This window comes from Mustelus asterias, chromosome 29 (assembly GCF_964213995.1).
Source record: "Mustelus asterias chromosome 29, sMusAst1.hap1.1, whole genome shotgun sequence".
In the NCBI taxonomy this organism is placed as follows: Eukaryota; Metazoa; Chordata; class Chondrichthyes; order Carcharhiniformes; family Triakidae; genus Mustelus; species Mustelus asterias.
Genome location: NC_135829.1, coordinates 6,321,862 through 6,346,038, shown reverse-complemented (window position 1 = coordinate 6,346,038; position 24,177 = coordinate 6,321,862). Strand labels below are relative to the sequence as shown.

Below are 24,177 nucleotides of genomic sequence, written 5' to 3'. Positions count from 1 at the left end.
TAACCATTGTGCACATTTTTTGAAAATTGTATTTATTGAGCTCATGAACATTTGCCTTAACAAGCAGAAAGGATTTTTTAAAAATACACACCCATTGTTAAGTCCAAAACTGATCTGGAGATGGAAACGTGTGAAGAGGATCAGTGTGAGGGGAGACCAGAGCTCTGACAAAGGGCAACTAGGAATGGGCAATAAATGCTGGCCCAGCCAGCGACGACCATGCCCCATGAACGAATAAAAAAAAACTGCTGGAAATAGCTAATAAAGCTCTTATGATACTTTGTCTAATTCAATATCCATGAATAAAAAAATCTGGAAATGGAAAGCTAGGGCGGGATTTTTTTCCCTCTCTGCGGTGTGTTTCATGGTGGCAGGATCTTATGATTCCGCCATTATCAATGGGATTTTCTGCTGAATGCATCCCTGGAGACTGGGAAATCCATGGTTGGGGGGGGCGATGGGGGTTGTGCCCCCAGTGGGACTGCAAGATGGCATGAATGGCAGCAAGATTTTGGCGCTAATCTCAGTAATGAAACTTATAAAATTCTAGCAGGGTTAGACATGGAAGATTCAGAAAGAATGTTCCCAAATGGTGGGGGAATCCAGAACGAGGGGTCATAGTTTGAGGATAAGGGGTAAACCTTTTAGAACTGAGAACTGCGGAGACGGCACGTTCTCCCCGTGTCTGCGTGGGTTTCCTCCGGGTGCTCCCGTTTCCTCCAACAGTCTGAAAGACACGCTGGTCAGCTGAGGAGAAATGTCTTCACCCAGAGGGAGGTGAATGTGTGGAATTCACTACCTCAGAATGTAGTTGAGGCCAAAACGTTGTGTGATTTCAAGAAGAAATTAGATATCGCTCTTGGGGCTAAAGGGATCAAGGGATATGGGGGGGGGAAAGGGGGGGGGATCAGGATATTGAATTTGGTGATCAGCCATGATCAAAATGAATGGTGGAGCAGGCTCAAAGGGACGAATGGCCTCCTCCTGCTTCTAGTTTCCGAGTTTCTCTGTTCCTAATAGTGACCAGGGAACTATCATCGATTGTTGGAAAAACCCATCTGGTTCACAAATGTCCTCTAGGGAAGGAAATCTGCCATCCTTACTCGGTCTGGCCTACATGTGACTCATAGCCACAGCAATGCTGTTGGACTCTTAACTGCCATGACCAAAATGAATGGTGGAGCAGGCTCAAAGGGCCGAATGGCCTCCTCCTGCTTCTAGTTTCTATGTTTCTAATAGTGACCAGGAAACTATCACCGATTGTCGGAAAAACCCATCTGGTTCACTAATATCCTCTTGGGAAGGAAATTTTTTTGATTTGATTTGATTTATTATTGTCACATGTATTAACATAGTGAAAAGTATTGTTTCTTGCGCGCTACACAGACAAAGCATACCGTTCATAGAGAAGGAAAGCAGAGAGTGCAGAATGTAGTGTTGCAGTCACAGCTAGGGTGTAGAGAAAGATCAACTTAGTGCGCGGTAGGTCAATTCAAAGGTCTGACAGCAGCAGGGAAGAAATCTGCCCAATTTACCTGGTCTGACCTACTTGTGACTCCCCAGCAATGTGGCTGGACTCTTAACTGCCCCGCTAAAATGGCCCTGGCAATAAACTCAGTTCACGGGGCAACTAAGGTTGGGCAACAAAATGCTGGCCTTGCCACTGATGCACACATCCCAGAGAATGTATTTTAAACTTCCTCTTCATCACACACAAAAGCGCTAACCTCCCTAGAACATCTCCCCACTTCAGCTGACTGCCTGCCACTGAAAACTTTCTCTGTGCTAATTGCACGACAGGAAATAATGAGCACAGATCCACTCCGCACCTCAGCTGTGTTGACAGCTGTTTTCGCCTTGCCTTCTTTCAGACACCTTTCAAAAATAAATTTGTCGAAGCACATCTTAATTTATTATTTTGTTGTTGCAAGAATCCTGAAATATATTGCCTGCTGTCGCGCTGTGTCAGTTTCTGAAGCCTCCTTGTTGCGTGCGTTTTGTCAGAGAATAGAAATCTCTCACGTGTTAATTGCGGTTACTTCTGACATCACTTGAGTGAACAAAAGCCTTTCTTCCTCGTTCTGCAGCCAGGTTGCTACCAACAAGACTGGGAGGAACGAGTGGTGTGCAGAAAGAAAGTGAGGCTGAATCCCCTTTAAGATTTCATCAGTCGCCTCGCAGTGGCCAGTGAGTGTGTGAAGATCTTAGAATATCCAATTTCAGCGAGGGAGAACACACGCACATCCTTTCCCACAATGACTCGACTCCGCTTTAAGGATGCTTTTTGGGTGAGTAGGTTCACCCATTAATTTGAGAAATGTGATTCCCCCCTCCCCTTTCCATTTCCTTTCCCCTGGAGTTGGATGCAAGGTGTGTAGATTTGAGATCAGCTATTTGCTGTTAAGTCGCCTCGCCTGGCGAAAGGCAGGCTCGAACCCGGGATTTGATAATGTTCGCCGCTTTAACCTTATGGGAAGTGTCCCTTGAAGTGATGGTCGCTTATCAAGTCCCGCTTATCAATTCCTCCAGGGGGGGCTTTGATCCCATATCTTGTTGGACTGAATTGGATTTCTCTGTCTCTCGTTGCATATCCATTTTCCCAATTTCACACAACCTTGTGCTGCCTTTAAAGTTACCAAGTAGTATTGAATCCCTCTGGTAATCAATAACCACGGTCATTTGATGTGAGAGCCCTGGGCTGTGTGAACATTGTAAACCCTTCTCTCCCCCCCCTCTTTCTCTTTCACATGGCTCTTTAGAGATGCACGATTGTTCTTTTGTGCACTTGACACTTTAATAAAACTCTTATTCTCTCAAAGATCCTAATCTGTCCCTAGGGTGTATTTGCATCTGATTAATTCAGTGTCACTCCAGTACAGAAATGTAATTCCGTCCTTAGCTATCAGTAAGATGAGCATTATGAGTTACCCCTGAAAGACAGGGTGTGGTCCACGGGTATCAGAAACTTGTGGCACCGTTAGCTTGCTTCAGAGTTAAGTTTCTGTTTCTTAAGTTTTAGTTTATTTATTAGTGTCACAAGTCGGCTTACATTAACACTGCGGTGAAGTTACTGTAAAAATCCCCCGGTCGCCACACCTGTTCGGGTACACTAAGGGAGAACTTAGCACGGCCAATCCACCTAACCAGCACGTCTTTCAGACTGTGGGAGGAAGTCGGAGCACCCGGAGGAAACCCACGTAGACACGGGGAGAACGTGCAGACTCCGCACAGACAGTGGCCCAATCCAGGAATCGAACCCAGGTCCCTGGCGCTGTGAGGCAGCAGTGCGAGGGTTTTTCGCTAGTAACCACAATTTTTTAAGCTCTCAAAATGGTTGGCGAAAGTGTAAAGGACACTGTTGCAATCAGATTGCCAAGGGTCCTTAGATATCATCGCCCAAACCTGTGACCTTTGTCACCCTGAAGGACAAGGGCAGCAGGTGCATGGGAGCACGAGGGTGGCATAGCGGTTAGCACTGCTGCCTCACAGCGCCAGGGACCTGGGTTCAATTCCCGGCTCAGGTCACTGTCTGTGTGGAGTCTGCACATTCTCCCCGTGTCTGTGTGGGTTTCTTCCGGGTGCTCCGGTTTCCTCCCACACTCCAAAGATGTGCAGGTTAGGTGGATTGGCCATACTAAATTTCCCCTTAGTGTCCCAAAGATGTGTAGATTAGGTGGATTGGCCACGGTACACGTGCAGGGTTCCGGTTACGGGGATAGGGCGGGGGTGGGCCTGGGTAAGATGCACTTTCGACGGGCCGAATGGCCTCCTTCTGCACTGTAGGAATTCCATGATTCTATTCTATGATATCTCTACCTCCCAAATCACTTGCCTTGGAATTGTATGGCTGTTCCTTTCTAGTCCCTATGTCAAAAACATGCAACACTTCCCGTAACAGCACCATGTGGCTGTACCTACATCACATGGACTGCAGGGGTCGAGAAGGTCGCTCATCAACGCCTTCTGAAGTGCAATTGGGGATAGGTAATACAGCCTAGCCTAACCAGCGACAGTCATTAAAACATTTACATTCTATAAACCACTGCTTTGTCAACACCCTTTTGGTACATTTACACTCGTCTTTTGTCCATCCTTGTTCTGGGGGGTTGGCTACACTTTTTCTCCACTGACTTCCGATCTCCGCTGTCCCTCACTGCCTGTCCCATAGAGAGGCCAGTCCATGTTCTGGTAGTACCCATCCAAGTTATCTGGACTCTTCCTGTGCATGTATTCAGGGGTTTTGCCTCCATTTCCAAACACTTCTGTTCGAATCATGTGTGAACTCCTTGGATTTCATTGTCTTCCAGCAAGTTCTCCTCAGCGCCAGCTTTCTCCGGCATGCACTTGTTTGTCCTCTTGGCAGTCCATGCCACAGCGGAACTTACTGATATGAACTGTCAGTTCTGCTTGGCATTATTGAAGTAGGGAGAGAGATGGTCTTGTCCAAAGAGTTTTACTGTACTGTGCTCCAGTGTCAGACCGGATACAAACTCTGGATCCAGGCTACGTTTGTGTTTTAACCTTGCTGCACTGACACGACTGTTGTAGTTGGGGAACATGTTGCAAATTCACCCAAACACGTGGCTTTAAATTTCTTTTTCAAGGGGAGAGAGTCGAGGTTATTTATATTCAAGGCAAAACCATCCCCGCCTCTGTGCTGGACGGGTCTGGGAAGCTCCCAGGGTCAGTGGGAACATACTGTAATACACTTGGACTAGAGCCATGAATCAGTTGGAACAAATCCCTATTCTGTAGCATTTTGCTATTCAGATACTTTAGAGAAAATGGATTGCTGGTATTCTATCCAGCAGTCAGATTCATTAAGGAGATTAACATTGAGCCATAGGGGTGGCACAGTAGTTAGCACTGCTGCCTCGCAGCGCCAAGGACCCCGGGTTCAATTCCAACCTCGGGTGACTGTGCGGAGTTTGCACATTCTCCCCGTGTCTGCATGGGTTTCCTCCAGGTGCTGGGATTTCCTCCCACACTCCAAAGATTTTGCAGAAGGAGACCATTCGGCCCATCGAGTCTGCACCGACCACAATCCCACCCAGGCCCTATCCCCATAACCCTAGCTAGTCCCCCTGACACTAAGGGGCAATTTAGCATGGCCAATCAACCTAACCCGCACATCTTTGGAGTGTGGGAGGAAACCCACACAAACACGGGTAGAACGTGCAGACTCCACACAGACAGTGACCCAAGCCGGGAATCGAACCTGGGTCCCTGGCGCTGTGAGGTAGCAGTGCTAACCACTGTGCCACCCAGATGTGCAGGTTAGGTGGATTAGCCATGGTAAATGCACCGGGTTACGGGGAAGGGGCCTGGGTAAGACACTCTGTCAAAGAATCGGTGCAGACTCAATGGGCCGAATGGCCAGCTGCTGCACTGTAGGGATTCTATGTGGGCGTTAAAGTCAATTTTAAAAATATATATATATTCTTTATTCATAAATCTGTCAGAACATTACAAACATTCCAAAATGACCATCACACAAATAACATTCAGGTTCTTTACTTACATGGGGGCAGCACGGTGGCACAGTGGTTAGCACTGCTGCCTCACAGCACCAGGGACCCAGGTTCGATTCCCGGCTTGGGTCACTGTCTGTGTGGAGAATGCACATTCTCCCCGTGTCTGCGTGGGTTTCCTCCGGGTGCTCCGGTTTCCTCCCACAATCCAAAGATGTGCGGGTTAGGTCAATTGTCCCTTGAGTGTCAGAGGGATATGCAGAGTTAGTATGTGGGATTACGGGGATAGGGTGGGGTTGTTGTCAGTGCAGACTCGATGGGCCCAATGGCCTCCTTCTATGATTTTCGTGAAGTCATATTCTGAGATGCTTCAGTGCAGTGGTTTCAGAAATTTCACAATGGTCTTTACAAATATTGCAAAATTGTTACCTACATAGAAAAAGTTGCACTCTGAGCTGCTTCAGTACAACTGAGAGGCATCTAATATTCACTGTATACATGCTTCTCTTGGCTCAGTGAGGTTGAAAGGTCTTAAGACAGCAGCCTTCCCCAATGCACCTCTGGCTGCCAAGCTTTTAGTGCGTCCCTCAGTACTGATGTGAAAGTGACTCTTCTACAACACAGTAGATGAATCAACCACATTACTGTGGATCTGGAGTCTCATAGAGGTAACCAAGAAAGGAAGTCACGTTTCCTTCCCTAGAGACCATTTGTGAACTAGTTGGGTAATCTTGAAGGTGATTTTGTAATTTACTGGTCATCATTGCAGATACTGGCCCGGATCTTCCGGCTGCGAATCCCCACCACACGTTTCCTGCTGTTGAATGGGAAATCCCATTGACTGAGGCGGGATCAGGAGATCCCACTGCTGACCAATGGCAGGCCACTTCCGCCAGCGTGGAAAGTCCCACCCACTTTCTTTAATTAACTGAATTCAACTTCCCTACCACTGGGATTTGAACTTGTGTCTCCACATCTTTAGCCCAGGCCTCTGGGTTTTAAAAAATTCATTTATGGGTGTGGTGAACCATCGTTGGTTCCCACTGGATAGTACTGAGCCAGGGCTGGCCAGTACTACAAGGATGTACATATGTTACTGTTGGATTGTACTACTGTTGCTGTTGGGTTAGGGTGGGGATGTTACACCTGTGTTTGTTACTGTTGTGGCACATCCCAGTCGGGCTCCGCCTCCTGGGAGAGGTATAAGAGTCCCTGCTCTGGCCGGGACCCCTTCAGTCTGGGATAGTGTACTTAAGTTCTGATAGCTTCATTAATAGTAAATAAAAGCCTTCATTTACTGAAGCCTCGAGCCTCGTGTCTAAATTGATGTGCATCAATGGGGCATGGGCGTCGCTGGCTGGGCCAGCATTTTTTGCCCATCCCTTGTTGCCGGAGGGCAGTTGAGAGTCAACCACATTGCTGTGGCTCTGGAGTCACATGTAGTCCAGACTGGGTAAGGATGGCAGATTTCCTTCCCTAAAAGAATGAACCAGATGGGTTTTCCCAACAATCGGCGATGGTTTCATGGTCATCAGTAGATTCTTAATTCCAGATTTTTATTTATTGAATTCAAATTCCACCATCTGCCGTGGCGGGATTCGAACCCGGGTCCCCAGAACATTAGCTGAGTTGATGGATTAATAGTCTGGTGATAATACCACTACCCATCACCTCCCCTCGGGTTACTAGTCCCTTGAGACATTTTTTTAAAAACATGTTAACGTTCCCAATGATGCACAGTGAAATTGTCATGCTCCAATCTTCTGTTTCGATGTATCATTTACAGGCTCTGAGCGGTCAAAAGTCAAACACAAAAGTGGGCAATATTGGATGATGTGGGGGGAAAATAGAATTTGCGGCTGTCCTTAAGCGAGACACCCACACATGTCGCTACCAACCAATGGAAAATTTCACCTACGTCCATGAATAACTCATTACCGCAGGATAGATTAGAGGTTACAGTACTCTGTCCTACATTAGCATGAGGGCAGTTGTGTAACACAGTGGGACAGTCTGAAAGACGTGCTGGTTGAGTTCATTGACCCGAATAGGTGCCGGACTGTGGCGACTAGGGGAATTTCACCTCTATGACTCTATTGGGCCAAATGCGGGCAATTGGGATTAGCTTAGGGGTTTAGAAAAAGGGGTGGCATGGACAAGTTGGGCTGAAGGGCCTGTTTCCATGCTGTAAACCTCTATGACTCTATGAGATCTGTGTTCTGATACGTGCAAGTTTCAGTAATGTAAATTGAACAAATTATTGGAAAACTCCAAAATCCTGATTTTTGTTTTAAAACTGAATCGTAGACTCCCTACAGCGCTGAAGGAGGCCATTCAGCCCATCAAGTCTGCACCAACCACAATCCTAGCCAGGCCCTATTCCCGTAACCCCACATATTTACCCTGCTAAACCCCCTGACACTAGCATGGCCAAACAACCTTGCCCGCACATCTTGTGAGAGGAAACCGGAGGAAACCCACGCAGACATGGGGAGAACATGCAGATTCCACACAGACAGTGACCCCCAAGGCCGGAATTGAACCCGGGTCCCTGGAGCTGTGAGGCAGCAGTGCTAACCCACTGTGCTATCTGTGTTGGTCAACAGAAGTTCACGTTTCTGTGATTCTAAAAAACAATTCTTTCATGAGATGTGAGCATCGCTGGCTAAGCCAACATTTATTACCCTTGAGAAGGTGGTGGGTGCCTCCTTGAACCGCTACAGTCCCTGCGGTATAGGTACACCCACAGTGCTGTTAGGGAGGGAGTTCCAGGATTTTGACCCAGCGACTGCGAAGGAATGGCCGATATATTTCCAAGTCAGGATAGTGGGTGGCTTGGAGGTGAACTTGCAGGTGGTGGTGTTCCCAAGTATCTGTTACCCTGGTCCTTCTAAATGGTAGAGGTCATGAATTTAGAAAGTGCTGTCTAAGGAGCCCTGGTGAGATGCTGCAGTGCATCTTGTCAATGCTGCACATGGCTGTTACTGTGCATCGGTGGTGGAGGGAATGGATGTTCAAGGTGATTTGATTTGATTTATTATTGTCACATCTATTAGCATACAGTGAAGAGTATTGTTTCTTGCACACTATACAGACAAAGCATTCATAGAGAAGGAAAGGAGAGGGTGCAGAATGTAGTGTCACAGACATAGCTAGGGTGTAGAGAAAGGTCAACTTAATGCGAGATAGGTCCATTCAAAAGTCTGATGGCATGCAGGGAAGAAGCTGTTCTTGAGTCGGTTGGTACGTGACCTCAGACTTTTGTATCTTCTTCCCGACGGAAGAAGGTGGAAGAGAGAATGTCCGGGGTGCGTGGGGTCCTCAATTATGCCGGCTGCTTTTCTGAGGCAGTGGGAAGTGTAGACAGAGTCAATGGATGGGAGGCTGGTTTGAGTGATGGACTGGGCTACGTTCACGACCCTTTGTAGTTTTTTACGGCCTTGGACAGAGCAGGAGTCATACCAAGCCGTGATACATCCGGAAGGGATGCTGGTGGTGGATGGAGTGCCAACAAAGCTGCCTGCTGTGTCACGGATGGTGTTGAGATTCTGGTCAGTTCACCCTTCTGATGAAGGGCCCCATTCAGCATGCTAAAAATAAGATGTATTTCCAATACTAAATAACCTTTTGTGCATTGCAGCAGTTTCTGTTTTTGCTGAACATTCATTAACTTGCCAAAACAAATTTTTGTGGATATTGGAAATAAAAACTAGAAACTTGAAAATGCTCACTTGGTCTGTCGGGAGAGAGAAACCAAGTTCATTAACTCCTTCTTTCTCCCCAGATGCTGACAGATTTGCTTAGCCTTTTCAGTTTTGACTATTTCTTTTCAAGTTAAATTCCCACATGATTGCGGCATTCGGATGTACTAATGAAATTATAATAGTACACTTGAGGGAAAGCTCATTTAAAAAATGGTTCGGAGAGTACAAATCGCTTTTAGGTTTGATTGGACATTATTTCCTGGGGGCAACTGAGTCTTCGGTAGAGATAGACACCATCTTGAAGACACAGGGAATTTAATTAACCAGACGGTTTAAAAATAGCTGAATAATTATAGCGCCGCTGATTTATCTTGGCTACCACATTAACAAGCCCACTAACCTTCAAATTAGCTTTCTAACACTGCATTTAAAGTCCAACTCTATTACTAATGTCAGCCGGATTAGTTCACCCCCCCCCCCCCACCGCAACTCAGAAAGTTATGGATCTGATTATCACCCCAGGGCAAGGCAATATTCAGTGTTGCTTATTAATATTCAGTGTAATCGCAGCTTATGCTGTCAGAGTTGTTATTATTGCCAGGATGTCAGATATCTCTTGGCAATTAAACTGGCTGCTGGTGATTTGTGGAATCTGGCTGTGCGTTTGTGGGTGTTTGTTTACTTTGCAAGACCTCAAAAGTAATTGACTGTAAGTAAGGCAGTTGGAGATGTTCCTGAGATGTGATGAATAAGGTGCGATATTAACGCACTTTCTTTTTTTAGGACTGATGTAAGCTTGCGGCACAGTGGCACAATGGTTAGCGCTGCTGCCTCACAGCGCCAGGGACCCGGGTTCGATTCCCGGCTTGGGTCACTGTCTGTGCAGAGTCTGCATATTCTCCCCGCCGTGTCAGCGTGGGTTTCCTCCGGGTGCTCCGACTTCCTCCCCCAGTCCAAAGATGTACGGGTTAGGTGGACTAGCCATGCTAAGTTGCCCCTTAGTGTCAGGGGGACTAGCAGGGTAAATATGTGGGGCTACAGGGATAGGGGCTGGGAGGGATTGTGGTCGATGCAGACTCGATGGGCCAAATGGCCGCCTCCTGCACTGTAGGGAATCTATGATTCTTGCTTTCTTCAGTTGCGATGGAGCCTAGACGTGGATCATTACCTGCTGATACAGGGCGGCACGGCGGCACAGTGGTTAGCACTGCTGCCTCACAGCGCCAGGGACTCGGGTTCAATTCCGGCCTCAGGTCACGGTCTGTGTGGAGTTTGCGCATTCTTCCCATGTCTGCGTGGGTTTCCTCCGGTTTCCTCCCACACTTCAAAGATGTGCATGTTAGGTGGATTGGCCATGCTGAATGTACAGGGATAGGGCAGGGAGGTGGGCCTAGGTAAGATGTTCTTTCGGGGAGTTGGTGCAGACTCGATGGGCCAATGCCATTTGGGAATTGGTGACTCCACGATCTCATTATGTTGGTATCCTATGAATACCATGTGACTAGATATAGTAAATCTACCGAAGTCTTGTTCAGCTGGTGGTGACCCCAAGGCTTCAGGAACCATTGGCACAAACAGCCTATTGGAGAAGGACTTGAGGTGGACAAATAAAAAGGATTCATCTCGTGAAGCTAAATTCAAACCCAAGTCTTTGATGAAAAGAATGTTCCTCCTGAACGATTTTGACTCTTCTTTTCCAAGAATGTACTTTATTTGTAATATATCTGAAAGAACATTATGAACCTTTCAAAATGGCCACCACACTGAGTGCAATAATATTCAGGTTTTCTACATCCGTCATGTTGGAGACTCTGAGGTCCTTTAGGGCAGCCCTACAAATGTTGCAGATATTTCAAGATGGTCATTGCGAATGGTGTTAAGTTGTCCACTGAGGTGTTTTCATGCAGTTGTGGTACATGTGATATTAATTGTTTACATTCAGTGTAAGCCACACAGCCAGAAGGAGTCTATACAATTTTTTTTCATTTATTGGACATCAGCGATGTTGGTTGGTCAGAATATATTGCCATCCCAGTAGGCATTTCAGAGGGCAGTTGAGAGTCAACCACATTGCTGTGGCTCTGGAGTCACATGTAGGCCAGACCAGGTAAGGACGGCAGATTTCCTTCCCGAAAGGACATTAGGGAACCAGATGGTTTTTTTCCGACGATGGTTTCATGGTCATCCGTAGATTCTTAATTCCAGATTTTAAAAAATTAAATTCAAATTCCACCATGGTGGGATTCGAACCCGGGTCCCCAGAACATTAGCTGAGTTTCTGGATTAATAATCTAGTGTTAATACCACTAAGCCATCCCTTCTCCTCTGTTCACTATGTCTGAAAGGTCATAGGTAGAGACCTTCCCGCATTGAGGAGGCTGGCCCGAGCTTTAATCCATCCCTCAGCATGGACTTTGAAAAGCGCCAGTTCGGCAACACTCGGTCTGGGGCAACTTTTAATTTTAATGCCTGTGCGGAACTTGCACCTGGGCTCTGCGAGGCCAACCTTACTCTGTATGTTGTGTCAGATGCTCCTGCACATTTCCAATGCAGTCAGAGTGCTGATGCTTTCTTCAAGTGCCATTTGAAGGAGGTTATGTAATGAGAATCTGACAGAGGCAGTTTGAGTTCCGACCATCCTGACTATTCAGAAAGTTTTGAGGGGTAATTCAGAGGTTGTAACAACTTCCTGTTATTAACTAATGTTATCAAGTAAGTCTGACACATAACTGAAATCACACATTGGAAAAATACATTTTTCATCAGTATTTCCTAATTAATGACTGACGTGTTTGCTTTCAGGAACATAATTATTCATTACCCAATTATAACTCTCATTACGGGAATTGTTTCATATATTTATTTTATCTTCCATCTCTTCATCCTTTTCTCTTTATTCTGTCTTGGGTTCCTAACCCTTTGTCCCACACTTTGGATACAAAAAGACTTAGCATTTATCTTGCGTCTCAATCCACTTTCCAATGCAAAACTACAAAGGGTCGTGAACTAAGCCCAGTCCATCACTCAAACCAGCCTCCCATCCATTGACTCTGTCTACACTTCCCGCTGCCTCAGCAAAGCAGCCAGCATAATCAAGGACCCCACACACCCCGGACATTCTCTCTTCCACCTTCTCCCGTCGGGGAAAAAGGGACAGAAGTCTGAGAACACGTAACAACCGACTCAAGAACAGCTTCTTCCCTGCTGCCATCGGACTTTTGAATGGACCTACCTTGCATTAAGTTGAACTTTCTCTACACCCTAGCTCTGACTGTAATGCTACATTCTCCACCTCTCCTTTCCTTCTCCCCTATGTACTCTATGAATGAAATGCTTTGTCTGTATAGCGCGCAAGAAATAATACTTTTCACTGTATCCCAATACATGTGACAATAATAAATCAAATCATTCATTTTGGGAGGATGAGGCAGCTTGGGATGATTGGGGAGAGTTTACAGAATTCTGGATGTGTTGTAGACAGGACTGAGGCAAAAGGTGGTGTGGATTCTGTGTGCAATGAGGATATGTAACTCCGAAGCAAGACCTGACTGGAGGAGGGGGCTGCAGGGAGGGAGGAAGAATTTGGGCTCTTCCCATTAGATTAAAGGATGATTTATGAGAAGTGTTTAAAATTCCTGAAGGAATGGGACAGAATCGCCAGTAACAGACAGGATCCTAGTGTTGGAAGGAACTAGATCATGAAGACTATGGGTGGGATTTTACAGCCTTGCTCGTATCAAAACCATAAAATCCCACCCGAGGTCAACAGACCTCCCCATTGTTCGCCCCTCGCCCGCTCCGATTCCCGTTTCGGGCGGGACGGTACAATTCGGCCATTGATTCAAGAGGTTTGGGTAGAAGGCGGAAGGAACCTCTTGAGGCAGAGTGACACATTATCAGATTTAGTGATTTGAAACATTGAGCTACGGTAAATTAACAGGTTCATAAAACCCCTACAATGCAGAAGGAGACTATTTGGCCCATCAAGTCTGCACTGACTCTCTGACAGAGCAGCTTACCCTATCCCAGTAACCCCACGTATTTACCCCGCTAAATCTCCTAACCTACACATCTTTGGACACTATGGGGCAATTTAGCATGGCCAATCCACCTGACCTGCATGTCTTTGCAGTGTGGGAGGAAACCGGAGCACCCGGAGGAAACCCACGCAGACACGGGGAGAACATGCAAACTCCACACAATCACCTGAAGCCGGAATTGAACCCGGGTCCCTGAGGCTGTGAGGCAGCAGTGCCAAAGATTGGGTGAAGGTGAGTGAGCATGTGGGATTAGTGATGGAAAATGGGGTTAGAATAGTTAGGTGATTTTGTTTTTTGACCAGCACAGACGCAATGATCCGAAGGGCCTTTTTCTGTGCTGTATACCTCTATGTATACCTACCACTGCACTCACCTGATGAAGGAGCAGTGCTCGGAAAGCTCATGATTCCAAATAAACCTGTTGGACTTTAAGCTGGTGTTGTGAGACTTCTTACTGTGCCCACCCCAGTCCAACGCTGGCATCTCCACATCATACCTCTATGCCTACTGCTACTGTGGAGGACAAGGAGTGGTGAGGGGGAGGCACATAGGCACAGGCAGCAACAGAAGGGGCAAGTGATGAGATGGAATAGGCCTTTACCAAGAGAAATTAATTTCTCTAATGAACAGCTTGGGTGCAAGCACAGCTCCAGGAAAAAAAACTCCACTTTGCTTAATATTACTCGCCTGGCGTCCAAATACTGTTGACAACTCAGCTGGTGTCAAACCTGTTGGAGAGTTTAATATTGGTCCATGGAGCATAAAGTCAACAGTGAGGTAAGGTGTAGCACAGGCTTGCTGGGGGTAAAAGATCATTTCTCTTTGCTTCACTCAACCACATCGATGTGGTTAACATACGACCACCAAGCTTCCCCATAGAATCCAATTTCCTGTTTCTATACTAATCATCCTTGTAGCTTTTTGAGTTTGATAATTTTTATACAAAAAGGCTTTCATTTCTATAGCGCCTCTTTCAAAAAAAATATCTCCCAACATCTCAAAGCGGTTCTCGGCCAGCCAGTACCATTGAAGTGTAATGAAGGTCGGCACAGTGGTTAGCACTGCTGCCTCACAGCGCCAGGGACCCGGGTTCGCTTCCCGGCTTGGGTCACTGGCTGTGTGGAGTCTGCACGCTCTCCCCACGTGTCTGCGTGGGTTTCCTCCGGGCGCTCCGATTTCCTCCCACAGTCCGAAAGACGTGCGGGTTGGGTGAGAAGAAATTTCTTCAGCCAGAGGGTGGTGAATGTGTGGAATTCACGACCACAGAAAGTGGTTGAGGCCAAAACGTTGTGTGATTTCAGGAAGAAATTAGATATATCTCTTGGGGCTAAAGGGATCAAGGGATATGGCGGGGGGTGGGGGGGGGGGGCGGTGTGTGGAAGGGAGGATTAGGATATTGAATTCGATGATCAGCCATGATCAAAATGAATAGTGGAGCAGGTTTGAAGGACATACTCCTACTTCTAGTTTCTATGTTTCAATGCACCTAACCAGCATGTCTTTTGGACTGTGGGAGGAAACCAGAACACCCGAAGGAAACACAGGGAGAACGTGCAAACTCCACACAGACAGTGACCTGAGGCTGGAATTGAACCCGGGTCCCTGGCGCTGTGAGGCAGCAGTGCTGACCACTGTGCCACCATGCCACCCAAGGCCCAGCCTATTCTAATATTGTACTTCAATCAAATTCGGCTCGTGATGTGACCAAAAATGCAGAAATTGCCAAATGGCTTGAAGAGGTTCAATGGGACAAGAGTTAGGGTGAAACCCTAAGGCCTTGCTCTTTGCAACAAGGTGCTTGCAAATTTTATTTGCATGTCGAAAACATGTACTACGCGCAGGTGATGAGGCCACAGCTGGAATACTGTGTGCAGTATTGGTCCTCTTATTTGCGGAAGGATATATTGGCCTTAGAGGGAGTGCAGAGAAGGTTCACCAGGTTGATACCAGAGATGAGGGGTGTTGATTATGAGGAGAGACTGAGCAGATTGGGTTTGTACTCGTTGGAATTTAGAAGGCTGAGGGGGGATCTTATAGAGACCTATAAGATAATGAAGGGGCTGGATAGGGTAGAGGTGGAGAGATTCTTTCCACTTAGAAAGGAAGCTAGAACAAGAGGGCACAGCCTCAAAATAAAGGGGGGTCAGTTTAGGACAGAGTTGAGGAGGAACTTCTTCTCTCAGAGGGTGGTGAATCTCTGGAATTCTCTGCCCACTGAAGTGGTGGAGGCTACCTCGCTGAATATGTTTAAATCACGGATAGATGGATTCCTGGTCGGTAAGGGAATTAGGGGTTATCGGGATCAGGCGGGTAAGTGGAACTGATCCATTTCAGATCAGCCATGATCTTATTGAATGGCGGGGCAGGCTCGAGGGGCTAGATGGCCTACTCCTGCTCCTATTTCTTATGTTCTTATTTTCTTATTTATATTGTGGAAAGTTGCATGTCTGCAATATCCCTGAGCCAATCTCATATTACTTTAGTTACAGTAAGCTGCGTACTGCAATCTGGAGTAAGGAAACAAAAATACATCTAGTGTTACTTCCCATTGTGGATTTCCCATTTTTGGTTTCTAGTCAGCTTCCCTTAATTCATTCCTTCTCTTTTTGGGACTCCTGGTTTTTTTTGTGTTCTTGACCTTTCCCAGGTTAATTGGTGAGCTTTTCTGAATCGTGATTACGTCCTCTGTTTCAATCGGATTTTTCACCCCCAAACTGTCAATTTTCCAACCCTCCGCATGTATCCTCTTCGCCAATCCTGGCTCATTGCGTAGCAACTGCAGCAGAAACGGGCCATTCAGCCCAACTGTTCCATGCCAGCCTCCTGCAGCCTGCTTCATCTAATCCATTCATTCCTCCCCTGTGTATTTTTCTAACTGCCTCCTTAAACGCATCATAGTGTTCACCTCAGCCACTCTCTGTGGTAGTGACTTCCACATTCTAACCAGTCTCTGGATAATGATGATTCCCCATTTGATTTATTAGTGGTCATCTTTTACTTATGGCCCCTGGCTGTCGTCTCCCCCTCCCTAGTGGGAAAATGTTTTGAAATGTCTATGCTCTTATCAAACCCTTAAGATCACTATAGAGTCACCCCCCAAGCTTTCAATTTTCCAACCCTCCGCCTGTCCAATCTTTCCAGCTAGTCACAACTTCATATTTTTAGTGTCACTCCAGAAAACCCGTCTTTTGAACCTACATCAATTCTGTTTATCCTTCTTTCCTGGGAGGTGGGCATTGTTGGTAAAACCTCTTACCCATCAGTAGTTGCCCTCAAACTGAGTGGCTTGCCAGGCCATTTCAGAGGGCAGTTGAGAGTCAACCACATTGCTGTGGGTCTGGAGTCACATGTAGACCAGACCGGGTAAGGACAGCAGACCTCCTTCCCATAGGGTCCCTACAGTGCAGAAGTGGGCCGTGTGGCCCATCGAGCCTGCACCGACCACAATCCCACCCAAGCTCTATCCCCGTAACCCCACATATTTACCCTGCTGGTCCCCCTGACACTAAGGGGCAATTTATCAAGGCCAATCAACTTAACCCGCACATCTTTGGAGTGTGGGAGGAAACCGGAGCACCCGGAGGAAACCCACGCAGAGACAGGGAGAATGTGCAAACTCCACACAGACAGTGACCCAAGCCGGGAATCGAACCCGGGTCCCTGACGCTGTGAGGCAGCAGTGCTAACCACTGTACCGCTCTAAAGTGAAGTCACCCTAAAGGGACATTAGTGAACCAGATGGGTTGTTACGATAATCGGATGATAGTTGTCATGATTACCATCATTGAGAGTAGCATGGTATTCCAGGTTTTTTTTTTCATTTAATGGAATCTAAATTCCGCTGTATATTATAGCAAACAGAATGGTTCACAGTTTTTTCCAAGTGTGGTCTAATTAAGATTTTGTACAAGTTTAACACATCGTTGTGCTAAGTCGCAAACGAAACCTACTTATGTATGCTCTTCATTCTCTGCCTCTCCCTATCTCCCGGAACCCGCTCGTACTGTTCCCTGGTTATGACCACTCCAGCATGCTTGTGGTACAACTCCCAATTCTCTAACAAATTAAGCCCTCTCTGACCAGGTGTGTATCAAAACTAATAAAAAGCGCGTTTGCAAAGTCGCAAATAAAAGCCGAAATTCTCCCGACTCCTCTGCCGCGGGAATCGTAGCGGGAAAACTCAACAAACCATTCAAAGGTGTGTTGAGTCCAGGTGGGAATTTCCGGTCTTGAGGCTCGCCCGGCTGGAGTATCCCACCCGAGAGTCTCCGGCATGGTGACAAAATCTTGCAGGTTCTCAGACTATCTGCAAAGCCCCTTCCCTCTGGGGCGGCACGGTGGCACAGTGGTTAGCACTGCTGCCTTACAGCGCCAGGGACACCGGTTCGATTCCCAACTTGGGTCACTGTCTGTGTGGAGACTGCACGTTCTCCCCGTGTCTGCGTGGGTTTCCTCTGAGTGTTCCTGTTTCCTCCCACAGTCTGAAAGACATCCTGGTTAGGGTGCATTGGCCGTGCTAAATTCTCCCTCGGTGTACCCGAACAGGCGCCAGAGTGTGGCGACTAGGGGATTTTCACAGTAACTTCATTGTAGTGTTAATGTAAGCCTACTTGTGACACTAATGAATAAACTTTTTAAAACTTTTAATATACTAAAAGGACAACTCTTCCTGTGGTAAGGCCATTGAGCAGTGTATACAAGGAACCCTGTTCATACTGGGTTGAAGTGTTAGTTTCCAATTTGCTTACCACAACGTAGGAAGATTGAACTCTGAACTGATGCATGGGTTGGAAAAAAAATAATAATGCACTTTTTTTGTCAAATTGAAAGGAGTCGGCTTAATTACCAGTGCTAAAATATCCTCGCTCCTTCTAATACTAAAGTGAACATCAGATCTCTCCCTGACAATATCCACTGGATAATTTTAACTTAACTAAAGTAATTTATACTTTAATTTTCTGGAACTAGTTTAGTAGATGTTTGGTGTGGGTTACAGTTCACTTGGAGTTCAACGCGCTGTGGCAATGTGAACTTTTTACATGTATGTTGTAGTCTGGGGCTATGGATAGTGACATGACTTCAACATGCTTTCCATCAATTGAGTCTTCCCCATTCTTACCCCCCTCCCACCCCCCCCCCCCCCCCCCTTGGCTTGTGTCGGAGAGATTTGCAACTTGATATTTGATCTGATTGGCTGCGTTATGAATGCACCTTCCTTGGTCACCAAGTCTTTGGGTGGGACTCCAGTCAAACTGGCCCTACTCAGAGCCACCAACGCTGGTTAATGTGGGAGACTGAAATGCTTTATTCATTCTGTGAACATTTCTATCTCCAAAGATCGGTATTAACACTATGGGATTAATTGTTGTCTCCACATCAAATGGGATCATTCAGCCAGGCCGATTAGGTATCAGATAAATATGGGGATGGCACAGTGGTTAGCACTGCTGCCTCACAGCGCCAGGGACCTGGGTTGGATTCCGGGCTTGGGTCACTGTCTGTCTGTGTGGAGTTTGCATGTTCTCCCCGTGTCTGAGTGGGTTTCCTCCGGGTGCTCTGGTTTCCTCCCACAGTCCGAAAGATGTGCTGGTTAGATGCATTGGCCTTGCTAAATTCTCCCTCAGTGTACCTGAACAGGCGCTGGAGTGTGGCGACTAGGGGATTTTCGCAGTAACTTCATTACAGTGTTAATGTAAGCCTACTTGTGACTAATAAATAAATCTCGCTCACAGCTGGGGGTTTCTCCAGTCCCGCTGCAGTTAACGGAGATTTGGTTGAGCACCAAATTCTCCGTTCTCGCTGGCAGAGGGATATGAATGGCCAGAGAATTCCACCAAAGACTTTCTATTCTGTCCCAACGAGGTTTATGAAGCTGAACTTTAGAAAAGCACCGCTGGGACACTTACATCGTTAGAGCTGTGTTACCAACATACTTATACAGTGAAGTCACCCTTGAGGAACTAACTTGGCTTCTTATTGGTTAGCAAAGAATGGACACTTCCTCCATCTGACCAAAGTCTCCAACATGGGAAAACTCGCTCACTCTGAATAGTTCTCAGTGGATTCAGTTCAACGCTAACCATTCTGGTTTGCCCATGCTGAGGAATATTCACAATATTGAGTCATGTACATTTAAACCTTAAGGAGATACCCATTGTGTAGCTGAATTTTTCTACAATGTCTACACTTGTGCTCTTTCCAAAATTGATTGTCAAATCAAATTAGGGACAAAGGAAGAAGAGAATGACTTGTAAAGTTGTTGGAAATTGGAATGTTCTAGATTGCTAAGTGCAAATGATTGCTTAGCTATTACTCTGTGTTTATTAGAGTGCAACTCTTTTTTTACATTCAGGTAGAACCATAGAACCCCTACAGTGCAGAAGGAGGCTATTCGGCCCATCACCTCTGCAGCGACTCTCTGAAAGAGCATCTTATTCAGGCTCTATCACTGTAACTGCCCAGATTTAGCATGGCCAATCCACCTAACCTATGCATCTTTGGACACTTAGGGGAAGTTTAGCATGGCCAATCCACCTAATCTATGCATCTTTGGACACGGGCAATTTAGCATGGCCAATCCACCTAACCTACAGATCTTTGGACACGGGGGCAATTTAACATGGCCAATCCACTTAACCTGCACAACTTTGGACACTAAGGGGCAAGTTAGCATGGCCAATCCACCTAATCTACACATCTTTGGACTTGGTGTAAGCTTTGAAACTAAATGGTAATTTTCCCCCGGTTAAATGGTGTCGAGGGTAATTTTTATTCTTGATGATGTGGCTAGACTCTCATTCAATTGTGCAGTGTCGGGTGTGACTATCTGCAGCTGGTTGGGCTGTAGCGTGACATGTCATTATTTTCCTCTCTCTCCGTCTCCTTGAGTCCTTGTGCAACAGCCTCTGAAATACAGCTTATGATGATGTAATTTCCCAATCACAACGCAAGACAGTAACACAGGATATCCCCGTTGGTCCTCATTGGGAACTGGTGGGATAGTGAAAATATGACTGGCTTGTCATTCCGGGGCCCAGGCTGAATAGCGGCTGGGACATGTTTAGGTTGTCGGTTCCCAGTGGGTGGGTATCTGCAGCACAAACCTTGCCCTCAATTGGGCCTTGGTACATGGGTTCAAATCCCGTCAGGGCAGCTGATGAAGCTTAAATTCAAGGTTAAAGTTTATTTATTAGTGTCACAAGTGGGCTTACATTCTAAGGCACGGTGGCACAGTGGTTAGCACTGCTGCCTCACAGCGCCAGGGACCCGGGTTTGATTCCCGGCTTGGGTCACTGTCTGTGTGGAGTTTGCACGTTCTCCCCGTGTCTGCGTGGGTTTCCTCCGGGTGCTCCGGTTTCCTCCCACAGTCTGAAAGACGTGCTGGTTAGGGTGCATTGACCTGAACAGGTGCCAGAGTGTGGCGACTCGGGGGATTTTCACAATAACTACATTGCAGTGTTAATGTAAGCCTACTTGTGACTAATAAATACATTTTAACTTTACTTTACATTCACACTGCAGTGAAGTTACTGTGAAAATCCCCTAGTCGCCACACTCCGGCGCCTGTTCGGGTACACTGAGGGAGAATTTAGCGTGGCCAATTCACCTAACCAGCACATCTTTCGGACTGTGGGAGGAAACTGGAGCATCCGGGGGAAACCCAAGCAGACACGGGGAGAACGTGCAGACTCCACACAGACAGTGATCCAAGTCGGGAATTGACCCAGATCCCTGGCGCTGTGAGGCAGCAGTGCTAACCGCTGTGTTCAATTGGTAAACCTGGAATATAAAGCTAGTCTCCGTAATGGCAACTGCAAAACCAATCAATCTGGTTCGCCAATGCTTCCCTTTTGTAGGGAAGGAAATCTGCTCTCCTTACCTGGTCTGGCTTACATATGACTCCAGACCTACAGCATATGGTTGACTCTTAACTACCCCCTGAAATGACCTTGTGAGACACTCAGTTCAAGGGCAAGTAGGGATGGGCAATAAATGCTGGCCTTGCTCGTGACACCCACATCCCTAGGAAGAATAAAGGAAGACATCTCTGTTCTGCTATGGATATAATGGGGATAAAGCAGGGAAGTGGGTTAGGTAGAAAGGTCTTTCAGAAAGCCAGTGCGGACTCGATGAATGAAATGGCCTCGTGCCGTCTTGAGGTGAATGAGTTGGGAGTAAAGCTATGTTTGGTCGATGCACAAAAATCGCTGGTCATGCTCGGAATGCTCTACTGTATTCGGTTAGATGAACCTGTGCTAAATATGCTTTGATGGCATGTAGGTGAGAGATACTAAACCACGGTCTCACATTATTCAAATGCCATATGAAGCATTTTGAGTTGGCTCAACGCAACAAGGGGAGAGTCCTTTTGTAAATCAACTTCTAACAACAGAGGTGAACCACTTGACCTGTGATTCTTGGTCAGTTCTCACTGGTGGTTACAAAGGTAAAAGTAGATTGTTGGGCCAAACTGGTGGTTTACTGAGGAGAGCCTCCAACATTTCCATGTGATCTGCGACTTCCCTATTTTTTCCTTCTCGGACTCTCCAAGGGTCAGTTGGAGGCCCAATGGAGTGGAAGGAGGTTTAATAACTGATTCACCCTGAATTATGAGGGTGGGGTTTATGAGGGGTCTCGATACTTCTCCTGGTCGCCTAGAAAGTGGACCAAGAGGGGACAAATGTTCTCGCATTTTTATACCATCTTGCTGCCCCCTCTCGGGACATCCCAAAACCCTTCGCTGAACAAAGTGCAATGCTGTATAAGCGAACACACCACCCATCTTGCACACGTCCACTACATCTCAATGAGGGATCTCATCAATAAAAACAAAAGGTTTTAGGGCGGCACTGTTGCCTCATAGTGCCAGAGACCCGGGTTCGATTCCCGGCTTGGGCCACTATCTGTGCGGTGTCTGCACGTTCTCCCCGTGTCTGCGTGGGTTTCCTCCGGGTGCTCCGGTTTCCTCCCACTGTCTGAAAGACATTCTGGTTAGGTGCAATGGCCGTGCTAAATTCTCCCTCAGTGTACCCAAACGGGCACCAGAGTGTGGCGACTAGGGGATTTTCACAGTAGCTTCATTGCAGTGTGAATGTAAGCCTACTTGGGACACTAATAAATAAACTTGAAAATGTGACTCCAGAGCCACAGCAATGTGGTTGACTCTCAAATGCCCTTGGGCAACTAGGGATGGGCAATAAATGCTGTGGAGATGCTGGTGTTGGACTGGGGTAAACACAATAAGAAGTCTCACAACGCCAGGTTAAAGTCCAACAGGTTTATTTGGTAGCACAAGTCACTAGCTTTCGGAGGGCTGCTCCTTCATCAAGTAAGTCTAATGAGGGAGCTGCGCTCCGCAAGCTAGTGGCTTGTGCTACCGAATAAACCTGTTGAACTTTAACCTGGTGTTGTGAGACTTCTTACAATAAATGCTGGCCAGCCAGGGACGCCCATGTGCCACAAATGAATACAAGGAAACCTACCACCACCAAGAAACACATCACAGCGAGGCTGGAGAACCTCTCCCCATAACTCTGCTTCTCTCTCCACAGATGCTGTCAGACCTGCTGAATATATCCAGTATTCTGTTTTTATTGCGGATTTCCAGCAAACAGTATTTTGCTTTTTATTAAACCTGCGTCTTGTTTTGCTTCTTCGACTGCCACACTATCAGATTAAATTTAAATTATTTAACATTTAATTAAAATATGGTACCTCCTGACATTGTGTGCCAATGTTAACATTGCATTCCAGCGCAGGTGGAAAAGGTGGTGAAGAAAGCATGTGGCGTGCTTGCCTTCATCAGACGGGGCATCGAGTATAAAAGTTGGCAAATTATGTTACAGTTGTATAAAACGTTGGTTAGGCCACATTTGGAATACTGTGATCAATTCTGGTCTCCACACTACCCGAAGGACGTGGAGGCTTTGGAGGGAGTACAGAAATGGTTGACCAGGGTTTTGCCTGGTATGGAGGGTATTAGCAATGAGGAGAGATTGAATAAACTGGGATTGTTCTCCCTGGAAAGACGGAGGCTGAGGGGCGACCTGATAGAAGTTTTATAAAATTACGAGGGGCATAGATAGGGTGAACAGTTGGAAGCAACAGGGCAGAAATGATAATTACAAGGGGTCACAAGTTCAAGATAAGGGGGGAAGGGTTCAGTGGAGATGTGCGGGGGGAGGTTTTTTTACACAGAGGGTGGTGGGGGCCTGGAATGCGCTGCCAAGTGAGGTGATTGAGGCAGACACATTAGCCACATTTAAGACTGATCTGGATAGACACATGAACAAACAGGGAATAGGGGGATATAAGTTGTTGTTCTAGATAGGACAACCGTGATCGGCGCAGGCTTGGAGGGCCGAAGGGCCTGTTCCTGTGCTGTACTGTCCTTTGTTCTTTGTTGTAATGTTGACCCGCTTGCCTGGCAGAGAGAAGGAAGTTTACTCTGAGCGTAGTTTACTATTTAGGATCAGTGCAGGGTAGATTAACTAAAAAACAACAATGAAAAAACCTAGATTTTTTTGCTCTCAAAGTAGATAAGGAACTTTGTGGAGCATTTAAGAATGGGGGAGGGGAGGGGGGAGTAAACTTTTTGGGGAAAAGTGAACTATTGGGCAGTTTTGTAAGCCCTATTCTTTCAATTGCTTCCACAGTGCCCAGAATTCACTAGTTACGTCGGACATGAAGTCTTATTGGAGAGATTACAGGAAGGTCGAAAAATGTGCAAGGACATGGAAGAATTGCTAAGATTGAGGTAAGATTTCCGAGCTGCTGGATCTTGTGAAGCAATCATTGTGGGCAAATGTGATGCACGGACGGCATTGAGGGACTGTTGCATTTCTCGCTCCCAAATCATATTTACTTTGACATTATTTATTCTCCCGATCCCACCCGTCTCAAGATATTGATTCCTGATTGGGGTACAGTCCCTCGGGTGTTAACAGTTCGCCATTAACATTC

The 24,177-nt window shown here is 46.6% G+C and overlaps 1 protein-coding gene across 1 annotated transcript in view; it reads left to right on the top strand.

Moving 5' to 3' along the window:
- Window positions 1–2,108: 2,108 nt before the first annotated feature.
- LOC144480490 (proline-serine-threonine phosphatase-interacting protein 1-like) overlaps window positions 2,109–24,177 on the top strand; it is a 102,704-nt gene continuing 80,635 nt past the window's right edge. The window contains exons 1-2 of the mRNA XM_078199982.1: window positions 2,109–2,288; window positions 23,871–23,971. Coding sequence (XP_078056108.1) covers window positions 2,256–2,288; window positions 23,871–23,971 — 134 coding nt within the window. The 5' untranslated portion in view covers window positions 2,109–2,255. The remainder of the gene's footprint in view (window positions 2,289–23,870; window positions 23,972–24,177) is intronic.